The sequence below is a fragment of the Triturus cristatus genome, chromosome 11 (assembly GCF_964204655.1).
Source record: "Triturus cristatus chromosome 11, aTriCri1.1, whole genome shotgun sequence".
NCBI lineage: Eukaryota > Metazoa > Chordata > Amphibia > Caudata > Salamandridae > Triturus > Triturus cristatus.
The window spans coordinates 239,444,613-239,458,368 of NC_140594.1; the positions used below are offsets into that span (position 1 = coordinate 239,444,613).

Consider the following 13,756-nt stretch of genomic DNA (forward strand, 5'->3'; position numbering starts at 1 on the left):
ACCCTCGCCTTTAATATTTACTGTATGGTCTCAAAGACCTTCTTCACTGCAGAGAAAGGGTATATTTATACCTTGCAAGACTTGAGCTCCTTGAACTGTAAGAATAAAACTCTCCACAATTGAGAATATCTGAAGGCACACAACAATCTGCTCATATAAACAGGATGATTAGCACACAAATAAATGCCAAATCAAAAGATTTTAGCACAAGTTCATTGCGTGCATGATCCAGTGGTTTGTTGTCCACTCCAAGGTTGCTTCTTTTGTGGGTACTTCACATTGTTCCCCATTCTCATATCACAGCTTGCAAAACCTAGAAATCTACACTTCAGGGCTGTCACTTACACTTACTATACATTAATCTTACTCCCAAAATCAAATTCATGCATATTTTTCACTACCTGAAATATCTGCATGAGTAAATGTTGCAAAAATGTGCATACGATACACAATATTGTTTTCTCCATTGGCAAACATTTTCATGTAGAGCTATCTCTTCCATTAGATTGCTATTAAATATGGGAGTGTTCACTTCCCTTTCCCATTCTACCACAATCTTTAAAAAAGAGATGATTTACCTATTTTTCTTGTGCTAGAATCTATCCACAAATTGCTTGTGAATACCCACAGTAGGACTTAGACAGAATATCGTCCGGGGCATTAAAATAAAAGTGGCCGTCATTAGTGAACTAGATAGCCAAAAAAGTGGCCCATGTTTGCAAATCGGGGCAGTTTTGAACTTGAAAAGACATGAGGGTCAAGTGTTTTGCAATATATGGAAAACTACATGGATTTGAGCTGACTGCAAGCAATGTTTGTTTTAATACCAGGGAAATCAACAGTAAAAACCAGAGCATAAAACAGGCCCACAAACTAACTTGTCACTCCAGCCTATCTGCCTTTCTTTGCCTGACTGCCCAACAGGCCACTCCGACCCTGCACGTCATTATTCATAAATGTTTACACTCTTCATATTCCCTGGCCTTGTCCCCTGTAATGCCCATTTCCCTCTCCAACCCTAAGTGTTGCAGAATCCAGCACGCAGGTGTATTTTCTGCCATCATAAGTGCCCTTAGGACTGGATCGGTCTAGATTCCCTGTATTTAGACAGTGGTGCTTGTGTGCAGCAGAACTCTGTGAATCAAGAAAATGCTTGAGGCTGATGTGCAGATATTTTCTCTAGGGCTTTCCTACAATGGTATTTACAAAGCATTTCATAAAACCAGCCATTCAGATGCCTCTCCACATTGAACTTTGAATCCTTCTTAATAAATATGAGCTGCCTTCGGCATCTCTCAATTTTGTGTCTGTAGCAGATCTTTGTAAATCGGGTCTGGGCCAGGTCACAACAATGCTTGCTCCAAACACTTTTCGCCACTATTTTATGAAAACGGAATTATGAGATAGTAACATAGGACAAGAACGTTTTGAGTACATTTGGAGTGTTGCATTATGTTGAGGTGATTTGGTCTGTTTTCTGTGCTTCTTTGTTTCTGTGCTGATTTATTGTAAAGTAATATTGTGTTTTATTTTGATCGGTGTGGTATGTTCTCTTTTGGTTTTGTTGTCTTCTTCCCTGTTAGGTTGTAACTGTGTTGCTTTCTATAGGTTGATGTGCAATGTTCTGTTGTTTACTTTAGATATGTCAACAAATGTTGCTATCTTCCCAAGCAAAAGCAGCACAGGTCGGAATGTTCCTACGATAGGCCACCATTTTCAACTGTCTACGGAAGCAAAATAGCGCTGTCCCAGCACTTCAGCTACTGAGAAGCAAGTCTTGGCGCAAGGCCTGGAGTGGCCTTAGGGGGCATCGGGTGTTTCCCCGGGAGGCTGGAAGGGTGGGGGCCGGTTTTGCAGCAGTCCGGCCAGTTTTGAAGCAGTGCTGAAATATCAGCCCCCAGTAACAACTTGCACGCCCTCCCCCACCCTGAGTACTGGTCCGACAAAATTGGCTGGGCTGCTTTAGGTTTTCAGTTCCCAAGAGCTTGATGTGCAATGGAAGGAAGAAGATCTGTGGCAGTCTTCGCCTGGACTAGAGCTCTGTACAAGGGCTGATTCCTCCAATACAAACTCTTTATGAACCCTATACACTTCTTGTAGTTTATTTTAAGACTTTTAATTATTCCATTCCAATAGTTTATATTCAGTTACCTACAGTTTAACAACATTTACCTAGTATTATATATGTAAAGCATTATATTGTGATTTCTTATTTTACAACATTGGAATGTTGAGCGCTCCACTGAAAACAATCGAGTGTTCCGGACTTCTAATGGCTGGCAGAATCCTGGAGCATCAACATTCCAGTGTTTAACAAAGGCCTCAGAGAGCCCAAGGGGATTTTAACCCCCTTGAGCTTCATGAGGCCTTTGTTTTACAAATTAGGACATTCTGCCCTCCAGGGGCGGAATGTTCTAATAGCCTTAAAGCCCTCAGTATCGGGCACTACCTGCCATTGAAGGCTCGATCCCTTGTTAAAGTCCCTCACCTTCGGCTAAGGCCTCGAACACTGAAGCGGACCTTTAATGGCCCGTAGAGCCCGCTACGGTGGGTTCTAAGGCTATATTGGTTTTGCAAACGATTTCTATGTTTATGTTGTCTTTTTTTGCAAGCAAGTTGCAAGTACTTTGCGTTAATTATTGTTTATCTTTAGTTCTGTGCAGTGTGATCTTCTACGATCCGGAAGGATACATAGACTCCACGGACTATCCGCCTCTACCACTGCACAGCTACCTGGAGTGCACATACAACGTAACTGTTTATACTGGGTATGGAGTAGAACTGCAGGTAAGAGCCAATGACCGTGACTTACAGACAAACCTGTATCGCTGATAAATCAAGCAATGTTAATAACCAAATAACATGACGTCACTATGCATCGAAGACGTATTGGCCTTTCACTAGGCATTTACTAATGTCAACGTAAAAGAAACATCAGAGGAATGAACACAGAGTTACTGTTTACTAAATGTTCCAATGACAACAAAGTCAACAATGTCCAAAGTGCCCTAAAGGTGCTGGATTGTAAAAAGTAGAAACTACAGCCTTATAAATGCAACTATGGATCTCGAATGGGTGTTCCCCAACATCTTCTGTTACTTTCTGGCTCTGTATGATGTGGATTGATCTCATTAAGCGCAAATGTCGAGCTCACACAAACATATACCATTTTATGGATGAATAACAATATTTTCCTTCCTTGCGTTGCCACTGTTATATGGACTACTGGGGTACATTTGTGAAAGGGTGCAGTCTCTCAATGTCGCGTTCCTCAGACACTGCACTTACTGCTAGCCTTGCACTCTCGAGAATGAAATGCCAAAACACATCAAATCAGACATGAATTTGTCATGTCATCTGCAATAACAGTAAACAGCATCCGCCTTGGGTTATTTCTTTATCTACTGATTTTGTATGTAAGTGCTTAATAGCCAGAGCTCTCTCTGTATTTGACACTGTAAGACCTAGGAGGAAAAAGACACTATTGAGTAATTGCTTTCTGCTTTTTTAAGAGAAAGTACATAGCTTAGGATTCAAAAGATTAATTTACATTAGAGCTGTACATTTCAAACAGTGAAAAACTAAAATGTTAAACTCATGCAACACCTGAAAAACGCAATGAAAGAAGTGAACGTAAGGAACACATTTAGAAAATGGACAGCAGTGAGCTAGCATACATGCTGAACATACATGCGTTCTTTTGATTAGTTAATCTAATTTAAACTGCCTTGTGAATGACTACCGGTTGAGGCATTGTTTTATATGCGAACAATTAAATGGTCATCAGTACAGGCCTGCAACCGTACATGGTGCCACCATTCCTCACAGACTATTGGCTCCCTTCACACAGTCATCCAGTGACTAGCCGATGTCACAGGGTGATTGGGTAGAGTTGCTTGAAACCACTGCACAGAGCTAATTTCCAGCTCGTCTTTGGAGACTCTGAACAGCCAGAGTCCATTAAGGGGTCTGACAACACTCCAGGACATCAACAACAACCTCTGCATATTTGTTTTTTTTGGGAGAGGGGGGTCGTGGGTCGAGGAGGGATAAGTGTCTCTTAGTTTGTTCTAGGCATGGGCCATGCATCTAGAAAGGCCCCACGCCCATCTCACACGGTAAAATATTTTTATAAGTGGGCAGGTCTGGAAATGAAGCACATGGAGTTGGTACATTTAAACACAATGTGAGTAGGGGTTGTGGGGCCAAAGGTGAGCAGAAGCACCTGCTGTGCTCAAGAACATTCCACACTCCCACCGTGCAAAGATCTAGGAAACTGTTCCTGTTGGGTCATAGCAGGGTAGTGACAAGAGATCCTCATGGCAGCAGTGCTAGTGGTATGCTCATACAGAGGCCCACCAAGTGGCATTACAGGACTGCCTGATGAAATGTGGAAGTGGTAGCTGACCAAAACTGTTGCATAGCACCCTGAAATGTAAGGATTTTATGCAGTAAGTATTTTGTACAGTTCCCTCCCATTCTAATGAGGATGCACTGCATCCAAATAATTATTCTTATCTCTTTGAGTCATGAAGCCATGGTGGACTCACATCCTGCACAGAGCCTTAGGGATTCCACAGCCTGCCAGTCAAGTAGGGCAAAATGCGTCTGTGGCAATCAGTAAACTATGAAATCCTGGAAGAGAAGCAAATGTCCACTGCCAGCTCAGAGTTGTCAGTCCCACCATCACTCATCTACTACCTACTAATCATAGCTGCTACTGTCAGGAACAGGGGTCGGCAAAATTGTTCTCTGAAAAGCAAACTGAGCATAATAATCTTTTTGTCCACCATGAAAGCAAAGTCAATTTTAGAAAATTGCCAAAATCTGCTCTGTCTTGAACTTTGTTATGTTTTGCATCATAGGTATTGTTTTCTTGTCTTTGTTTTGTCCTGAGGAGGTCAAAAAACATTATGGCTGAAACATATTGACTATATATTTGGAGGAATTCAACAACATAAATTGCTTTTTGGATTGATTTAGTTTTTCAAAAGGAGAAAAATAATAATATGAGGTGCGTACCCCAGAGGACTCCTTACTATTGTGACTAGCTCCTGGTGTTTTGTGGACTAAAATGATCACATAAACACCTATTATGTCTTTATTAAAAGGAACAAAGAGGGACAAGGAACATGGACTAAGTGTAATCCTGCATTTAGCAGCTGCCTGTAATATATTGCTTGTATTTCCTTCGAGATATGTGATCATTTATTGTCTTTTGTGATTCTGGTGTTTTCTGTTTTGTTCAAATACTTTGAAGTATTTAAACTAGATGGAACTGTAGATAGGTATATTGTTTGGAATTTCTAATAAACTATTTTATGAATAGTCAATGCTCAATTTAGTCAAATTCCCAATAAAAAGTAATGATATAATTGTGGCAGAGTATCACTAGTTCAATTTATCCCCACTTTATACCACATTTTTTCTTGCATTATACGTAGCCCAGGTTAAGTGTAAGGTTGGGATTTTAGATCCAACTTGGTGGAATCCCAACCTCCACTCCCTTTTAAAGAGACACCAGAAGGCAGATGTCAGGATGTTCCAAAGGAGCTGGACAATGAATACATTTCTTTTTTTATTGAGAAGGTCCATAAAAATTAAATATGGTCAAGAGCTATTCTTCACTACTAGTCGTCATAATTAAAAACAAAAACCTTAATTCTTCATTCCCATTCAGAGGTTTAACTGTCTGTGACCCTCTGCGATTGTTGAGGATTTGATCATTCTTTTAAAGATGTTACCCTGATCCTAAGCACCCTCCCACAAATATCACATGGTCAATATCTAATATTTTGGACAAAATGTTAACAATTGCAATTTTGATTGATTTTAAACAAGTCGAACATAATGTGGAATTATAGTAATGTTGAACTGAGGCCACTCTTATGACATTTTAATGCAGTTTGTTTGGAGAGGGTGATATATGTGTGCTCATTTACTCTATCTACTAGTAGCCTTTAACACTATTGATCAAGGTAGCTCCTCTTTACAGATTTCTTTATGAAAGGAGTTTCAAGTTACGTGCAAGACAATCCAAGTCCTTGACAATGCCTTTGCTGTACTAATTAGAAAATTCCAGGATAACATTCTCTGCAACCTTACCTAATGTTTTCATTGACTCTCTCTTAAAAAAGGGAGAAGAAATGTGCCTTTGAATTAGAAGAAAATTCTGCCACTTGAAATTGGTGGAATTTTGGTCATTTATTTTACTCTTCAATGTATAGTTCTGGCCAAATTACGGCAATCCCCACGTGAAGGATTATGTCTTCTGCCGGGCTCCAGAAAATGCAAACAAGATTTCACTCCCCCTGGCACGATTTTCAAACACATGCGGCTGTGGGTGGTCACAGGTGGCCCGAGCTGTCGCGGTCAGGAATCTGCTGCTCGAGTAGACTTGCTGCCACTTGAATAGATTTTCTACTTCAAATGGCCGCTCAGTCTTGTTAAATACATGGTCCTGTTCCCGCTGATTTTTCAGCCCTGCTCACTCTACCAGCACTAAACTGCTGCATGGACTGCATATTTTCCCTCTGTTGGTGGAACTATGCAGGATCTCACTGAGTTTTTATGTAACTCTCCGGAATTCGGCAGAGTGAAACTCTGCAGCTTCCTCCCACCCCTACTTTTAATAGGCTTATTTGAAAAAGATAGTTTAGCATTCCAGGCTTTGTGTTTCTCTGTTGTTACAGAATAACAGGCCAGTGTTTTGTGAAGATGGAAAACAGTATATATGCAGGGGCAGTGAGGAATAGCACACAAAGTGTATTATTCCAGGATTAACTTTTATTTTTCAAAACAGACATTTTGACAAGATATTGGGGTGGGGAAGGGGTTTATGGTTTGGCTAACAAGCTACTCTTTTGCAAATACCTTTTTTGCTAAAATGACAGTCCGCCCACCCTGTTTAGGGTGAAGGACTGACAGAGTTCCCCTTGTTTCTCTTACAGCCAACAAAGTAGGTGCCCACCCTAAATAGTATTAGGTGAAACCTGGTGGTAAAGACCAGAACAAACCAAATAATGACCCCTCACCCAGGGAAAGTACGCCATGGGTGTGAGGGCCATTGCTGTTTTTTTCATAACAAAGGCCCATTTTGAAAAGAAAATATTTGCTAAAGTTTGGTGGATGGCATTCAAAAACAACTGTGGCATCTGCCAAACATTTAGCACATTGACAGAAATCGTCATAATGGTAGTGCCTGTCATAGTGCAGGGATGAGCACTGGGTCAACAGTGAGCTCTATATATGGTGGAGGGTAGTCCATCAAGGTGGCAGGCATGATGTTATGTGCCACCCTGCCAGGTGGAGTACCATCAACAAACTCTAAATCTCACCACAAACTTTGTACAAGATAGAGGTGATCATAGAGTTTTTAGTTAGTTAGTTATTTAGTTAGTTATTTAGTTAGTTAGCTATTAATAATGCTTATTGAGTGCAGAAATGCAAATAGAGTTGTTAAAATGGGGCATGATAATGCTGTTTCACAAGAACCATCCATATTATTTAAGATCTCATTCTTCAAAGAGCACAAAGGACAAAATCAGTGCAAATATTTTTTGCACCCATTTTTGCAATTGTGCTCACTGTAAATGCTGGACAGATTTTGTGATCTGTTTTGCCGTCACCCATTTGACAGTGGTAAAAAAGGAACAACATATGAAAATGTATACAAAACATGTGCCTGAGTTGCTTCCCTACGTGCCCTGTTATGCCTCATTTTGTACAGTATACCATAAACCAAGTGCAAAACTCAGAGAAAACTGTTATTCGCGCAAGGAGTTTTTTGCGACCAATTTAGCACCATACAAATGTATATATTGCCAATGAAATAAAGGTGAATTGCAGCCTCTGACTCATTAAACAAAGTTAACATCCTAGTGGACCTTTGTATTTGTAAAGGATGCAGTTTATTTAAGTCAAATTAGAAATGCATCAGAAACTGAAGCACTCAGCAGACTTTCTATGAACTCTGTATCTGCATAAACCTACTCTAGGGGCTTGTTAAACACATTATTTTTCGGTCATAATTCTTTTTAAACTGATTAGACTCTCCCAAATTAAAATTCCTAAATGTCTTCCCTGTGGCAAAATCATCCATAATGCATACAGGGAAAGACTAAAAACAGCACTTTCTAAGAGTTGCTGCTATGCAAATACTGGAGCAGCATGTGGGCAATGAATAATGGTCTGGAACGTGTACCGTCCAAGGGCAAACTCCAGAGCTTGCTTAGCATAATTGACTAACACTGTGTGCAACCTTAATGGTCTGCCCTGACTTGATAACAGACATGATAAAGCACCTGCCTGTGTCACTGTGATCAGAATTATTTTTCCATTTCCACGCCAGCAGCATTTCCCAAGAATGTGAGTCTGCTTACTCCAAAACCCTTTACATGAAGGAGCCTAGGTTCTCGCTCCTGCGAAGTGCTTAGAAAATAGGTTTCCCTATCCATAGTTGCAAGGCCACTTTCAAAGAGTACAGTCTAGTGCAAAACAATTCATTGCACAAGTACTCCAAAGAACTTTAATTTCCTTCTACAACATACTTGTTTCAATTGACATACTGGCATGCACTTTAGGACCCAGATTTACTATCATTCATGAAGGACATCTTTGCATGGAAAGTTGCAGTACCACATTGCTTGAATAAAACAAGCATTTGCAAGGCAATAGGTCTCGCAATAGTGAAACTTTAAGCTATTGGCATTGCAAGTGCTAATGTTTGTTAGATTTTCTTTTTTGTAAAAAAAAAAAAAACAGCATTTGCATAAGTAATAATAGGAATTCCAGGAAGCAAGGAAAGGGTGGAGTAACAGGTGTCCCTGTGGAGTTGTAGAGGGATCTTTATTAGCCACATAAGGTACTGCACCCTCAATGCAATTATAAAGAGGAAAATTGCAGCTGAGCAATTTTCCATTTGTTTTTATTGAAAGTAATATTTTTATTAACTTGCATTTTTAAAATGCACCATTCTTGTTTATTCAAATAAATAAACAGCATTGGTGCATTTTAAATAAATAAACAACAATGGAGCATGTGGTACTCCACCCTCTCCTCAAGACCTATTATGCGTATACAATTCTGGGGAACAGGAAGGAGCATTTGTTTGTGTTCTTTAATAGCATTTGCGGCAAGCCGCACTTTATCTTCATATGTTTAAAGCTAAAGAGTGCTGTGCTGCAAATGCTATAAAAGTAAATAAATAAAATGCCTTTTTTTCTTTTTTTTTTACTCTTGTTGCATTTGCGGCACAGCGCACATTAGCTTTAAACGTGTGAAACTAAAGCATAGCATACCGTGAACACTACAAAAGTAAATAAATAGGAAAGAAAGGCAGCTTCCGTCCAAATTTCTTATCTATTTATTTACTTTTTAGCATTTGCAGCATGCCGCACTTGCACTTTCAACAAGTGAAGCTAAAGTGCGGTGGTGCGCAAATGCTGATAAAGTAAATGAATAGAAAAGAAAGGTGGGGGCTGCCCGCATTTCTTATCTATTTATTTGCTTCTGTAGCATTCACGACACGCTGCTCTTTAGCTTTAAACATGTGAAGCAGAAGCGCGGCATAAAACAAAATGATACAAATGTAAATACATATAAAAGAAAGACACGTGGGCTTATGAAATAAATATTAACAAGCAGAAGGTGTGAGAGGATTGCCTGGTACATGCTGTCCACTAATTAAAGTGGGCACCTTGCACCAGACCAAACTACCCTTATGATGTATGAGGTCAAAGATAACCTTTAGAAAGCTATCCTAGTGGTAGCTGTGGAAAGCAGCCTTTAGGCTTAATCTTGAAGGAATATAAAGCAGCTTGTTTTACCAGAATATCACCTCCTATATTGACTAAATGAAATGAGAACCACACAGTAGTTATATAAAAATATGTATGTATTAATATAACACTCTCTAGTATCCTCTACACGAGGATAGAACACAAAGCACACAATAGGTGATCAATAGAATAGTTGTAAGTAGCACAATACATAGTGGACTCCACGGGGAGACCAAACCATATACTAAAATAGTGGTATAACAACCACGACTCGGGTCAAGACAAGGTCTTCAGTACGTAGAATCGCTGGGAACCCAAGGAACCACCAAAAGTGAGTAGATAGGGACCCCGCGGAGGACAGGTGCAGTGTGCTAACACGACCGCGGGCTCCATACAATTCTATGGGGAAGTCACGGTTGCAATTTTACAGTTTAGGGACCCTTCTAGGAGAACTTCGATGAAACCCTTTGGAACTTAAGAGTTTGGAGAGTCACCCCACCCGTGGATACCGTAGTAGCTGAGTTACCTATCCCAGAGGAGCCGGGTGCATAGGTTTGAGTGGTGTCAGAAACCGCCGCTGTTCTAAATGGAGGTCTGTGAAGAAGCACTGCTGCCATGAAAGTAAAAAGGGTCCAGTGGAATCCAAGCCTGGATTATGGAAGGAAGGAACCTGAAAGTAGAGGGGACAGAGTCTGGGCATGTCGGGTGCGAAGAAGGGATGCTTGACTCTGCAGTCACGAGGACCAAGAGATGTCAAGGATGACCTGGAGCCAGATTCAAGCTGTCCCACAAAGGATGTCGAGTGCTGAGGGGTCGGTATTTGACTGGAGCACCAACAAGCCTTGGCAAAGGCAACCCACACAAGAAGGTCAAGCAGGTTACGATGTGGACCAGCAAAGTCCAGGGGACTCACCAAGCAATGGAGAGTCAGGGCACATCTGGGGCAACCAGAAAAGCTCAACAGAAACCAAGATGGCCCTCAGGAGGACCCACAGGCCGAATGACCAGGAGTTGCGAGGGGACCTCGAGCAAGATTGCAAAGCACCAGGCCACGGAGCACTCGGTGTGAGGAGGCCGGGGTTCTTTGGTGCAAATACTGCTCAGGGTTAGGTCTACATGAAGTCCAAGGCACAAGCTCTGGAATTGCCAACAAGCATATAAAACTGCAAATGGATGCTGTTCACAGGGGTTCGAGTTATGCAGCCTCCACGAGGGATACTGGCCTTAATCTTGCTGAGAGGGCAGATCCACCTCAGGGACCTTCAGAAACCCCCTGTGTTGCTGAAATCTTCAGAGTCCTCAGGAGCTTGGGAGCAGCAGACCCGTCAGTTGTGTTAAGGTGTCTGCTAATTCAGGGGAGTGACTCCTTCACTCCAAGGGAGATTCTTCAGTTGTCCTTAGTGCTCTGCAGGTCCTGCAAGGAGCCTGTATGGAGCAGGGACACAGACAAAGCTTTGGACGGAGGGGGAGACGAAGTTGGGCCAAGTCAAAGTTGAGCGAAGTCCAGAGTGTCCAGACGGTCGAAGGTCAGTGGTTTCTTCTTGTAGAATCTTGTCCACGTAAAATCTAAAGTCTTATAGCCAGCTAAGCCCTTTTGTACCCACTGGAGGGGGTTGGACAACTAGGGGAGGGTCAGGACAGAGGGGTGGTTACACCCATGTCCTTTTTCCAGTTTCGCACCAGAGCAGGAGCCACTGGCTCCCAGAACTGGTTTGAGCTGGACTATGCACAGGGACACCAAATGTGCCCCAAGTGCAGACTTTCAGGCACTCTCAGAGTGCACGCAACCCTGCCCCAATACACTAAATCCTGTCTGGGAGGTGGTCACACTTCCCTGTGACAGGATGCCTATTGTGCTGCCTTCCTCTGCTCAAGCTTGGCTCAGCAGAAATGTGTCTCTGGTCGGCAGCATCCATTTTGTGCTGACCGGGTCGAGAAGGCTGTCACTAGATAGACCAGTGACCCCACGAAGCTCCCTTCAGAAGGATGAAATCATACCTCCTGCACCGGTTACTGGTGTGGAGGCCGGTTACTGGTGTGGAGGAATGATTCCAAGGTGTTTGATACCAAACACGATATGGTTCTATGCATCCAGTTTTTTAGATAGCATTTACTGCGAGGTTGTAATGCACCTCTACCTATATGGCCGGCTGAGTCACAGAAAACCCGGGAGAATGGTCTCTGAAGGCTGCAGAGAGGCTCTGCTCATGCAGGGGCACCCTCTCTCTAAAAATCCAGCACCCTGCCTTCAGGATTGATAAGGCCTGCTATAGGGGTGACATTAGTTTTAAGTGTAGTGACCTATAGATACAGTGAACCTATATCTAAAGTAAGTGGTGCAAGCACCATCTTACACAGGTTGCAGTAGCACACCTGTAGTTCCATTTTGCATGGCTTCTCATGGGTGGCACAATACATGCTTCAGCCCATGGGAGGCCTCTGGGGTACCTATGCTCTGGGTACATAGGTACCATATACTAGGGACTTATAAGGGTACCCCAGTATCCAATCTGGAGTGTACCAAAGTACATGCATAACAATTTAAAGAAGAACCCAGATAGACTGGGGTCCTGATTAGCAGGATCCTAGTCAGACTAGTCAAAAACCAGCAAAACACCAGGCAAAAAGTGGGGGTAACCATGCAGTCAGATCCTATCTTCCTACAGAAGGGAGGAGGAGTAGGCATTGCAGACTGAAGAGAGGGCATGTCGGGGAAGTGGGGTCGTGGAAGGGGCTGTTGTGCCTGCGATTCAAGCTTTGATTAAGAAAAGAGTGCTCAGAAATTGAAAATAAAGCGTACCTATTAAAGTCACATGTAACAGGGGCAGTCCTCAATGCAGGTTACAACAGTAGAAAAGGGGGGACTACTAAAGACATTAACCAAAGAAAAAAAACATTTCCATAAGAAAGTCAAGGGAGCCAGTTAAAAACATGGGCTGAGCTTAAAGCCTAGATCCCAAATACAGCATGTCTCAAAGAGACAGTGCAAGCGCTGCCTAGGCGAGACCTAACAAATAGTGCTGCACTGAATTTAAAATGAGTTGCATACCTATGATGCTGGTTAAGCCGTGCACAAGGAAGAGACAGCAGTGTTTTGAGTGAAACAGTTATCTAAGGCACACTTCGAGTCAGTGCTTTATTTTTTTAAATTTGAGCGGCAGGGCCCAAGGCATTCCACTACAGCCGGCACCACCCACAGCTGCTGCCACTGCTGCCAAATGGCAGTTCCAGCATTAACTACTAATGGATAGATTTAAGCAAGTATGACAAATGACTCACCTGAAGCTGTAGGGATGGCCGGGAGGTGCGTTCTTTTATTATTTTGAAATAAATGGAGTTGTATTCCTAAATAGGTGCCTGTGTCGATCATTGGAAAACACCTGCACACATTAAGCACTGCCTTGTGTTCATACTCCTCCACAATGGAAAATAATGATAATAATAGCAAATCCTGTTTCACTACTGTGAGGCCTGCCCCGCTCATAGGCTAGCACTGGGAATTCCTTAATGCACTCTTAAGCTGTAATTGCTGATCAGATAGGAGTAGCTTTTTCATGTTTCATATCTTTGCAATGGTAATGATAAATCCTCCTCACTGTTGAAGTTGGAGTTAACATTACTGTGCCTGACAGCCTGTCTTTAATACATGTCTGGGGAGGGTGACAGCTACACTTTGTTCATTCCCTCTAGACAGCCAAAACACAGGAAGGATAGGTGTGTCTGATTACCCATCTACATAGATCTGCATTCTGATGGCCTTGCCTGGGCTGGGTGGAAGGTAGGGGCTAGCACTTGACTTGAATAGGCAGTGTCCTGACTGATTATCCCCACAGATAGCGTGGCAGACAGGGACTGGGTTAAAAGGGATGCTTTTGCACTTCAGACAGTTGCTTTGAAGTCACCCCCACATTAAAGTCACTTTTGGGTCTCTGACCCCCAAAAATCAGACAGTACTGGACTTGTAACTGAAGCTCTGG

At 42.2% G+C, this 13,756-nt stretch overlaps 1 protein-coding gene across 2 annotated transcripts in view; it reads left to right on the forward strand.

The window, feature by feature from the left end:
• SEZ6L (seizure related 6 homolog like) overlaps positions 1-13,756 on the forward strand; it is a 1,319,356-nt gene that overhangs the window by 518,930 nt on the left and 786,670 nt on the right. For both annotated transcript variants that reach the window (XM_085633531.1, XM_085633532.1), the window contains exon 3: positions 2,654-2,787. In XM_085633531.1, coding sequence (XP_085489657.1) covers positions 2,654-2,787 — 134 coding nt within the window. The remainder of the gene's footprint in view (positions 1-2,653; positions 2,788-13,756) is intronic.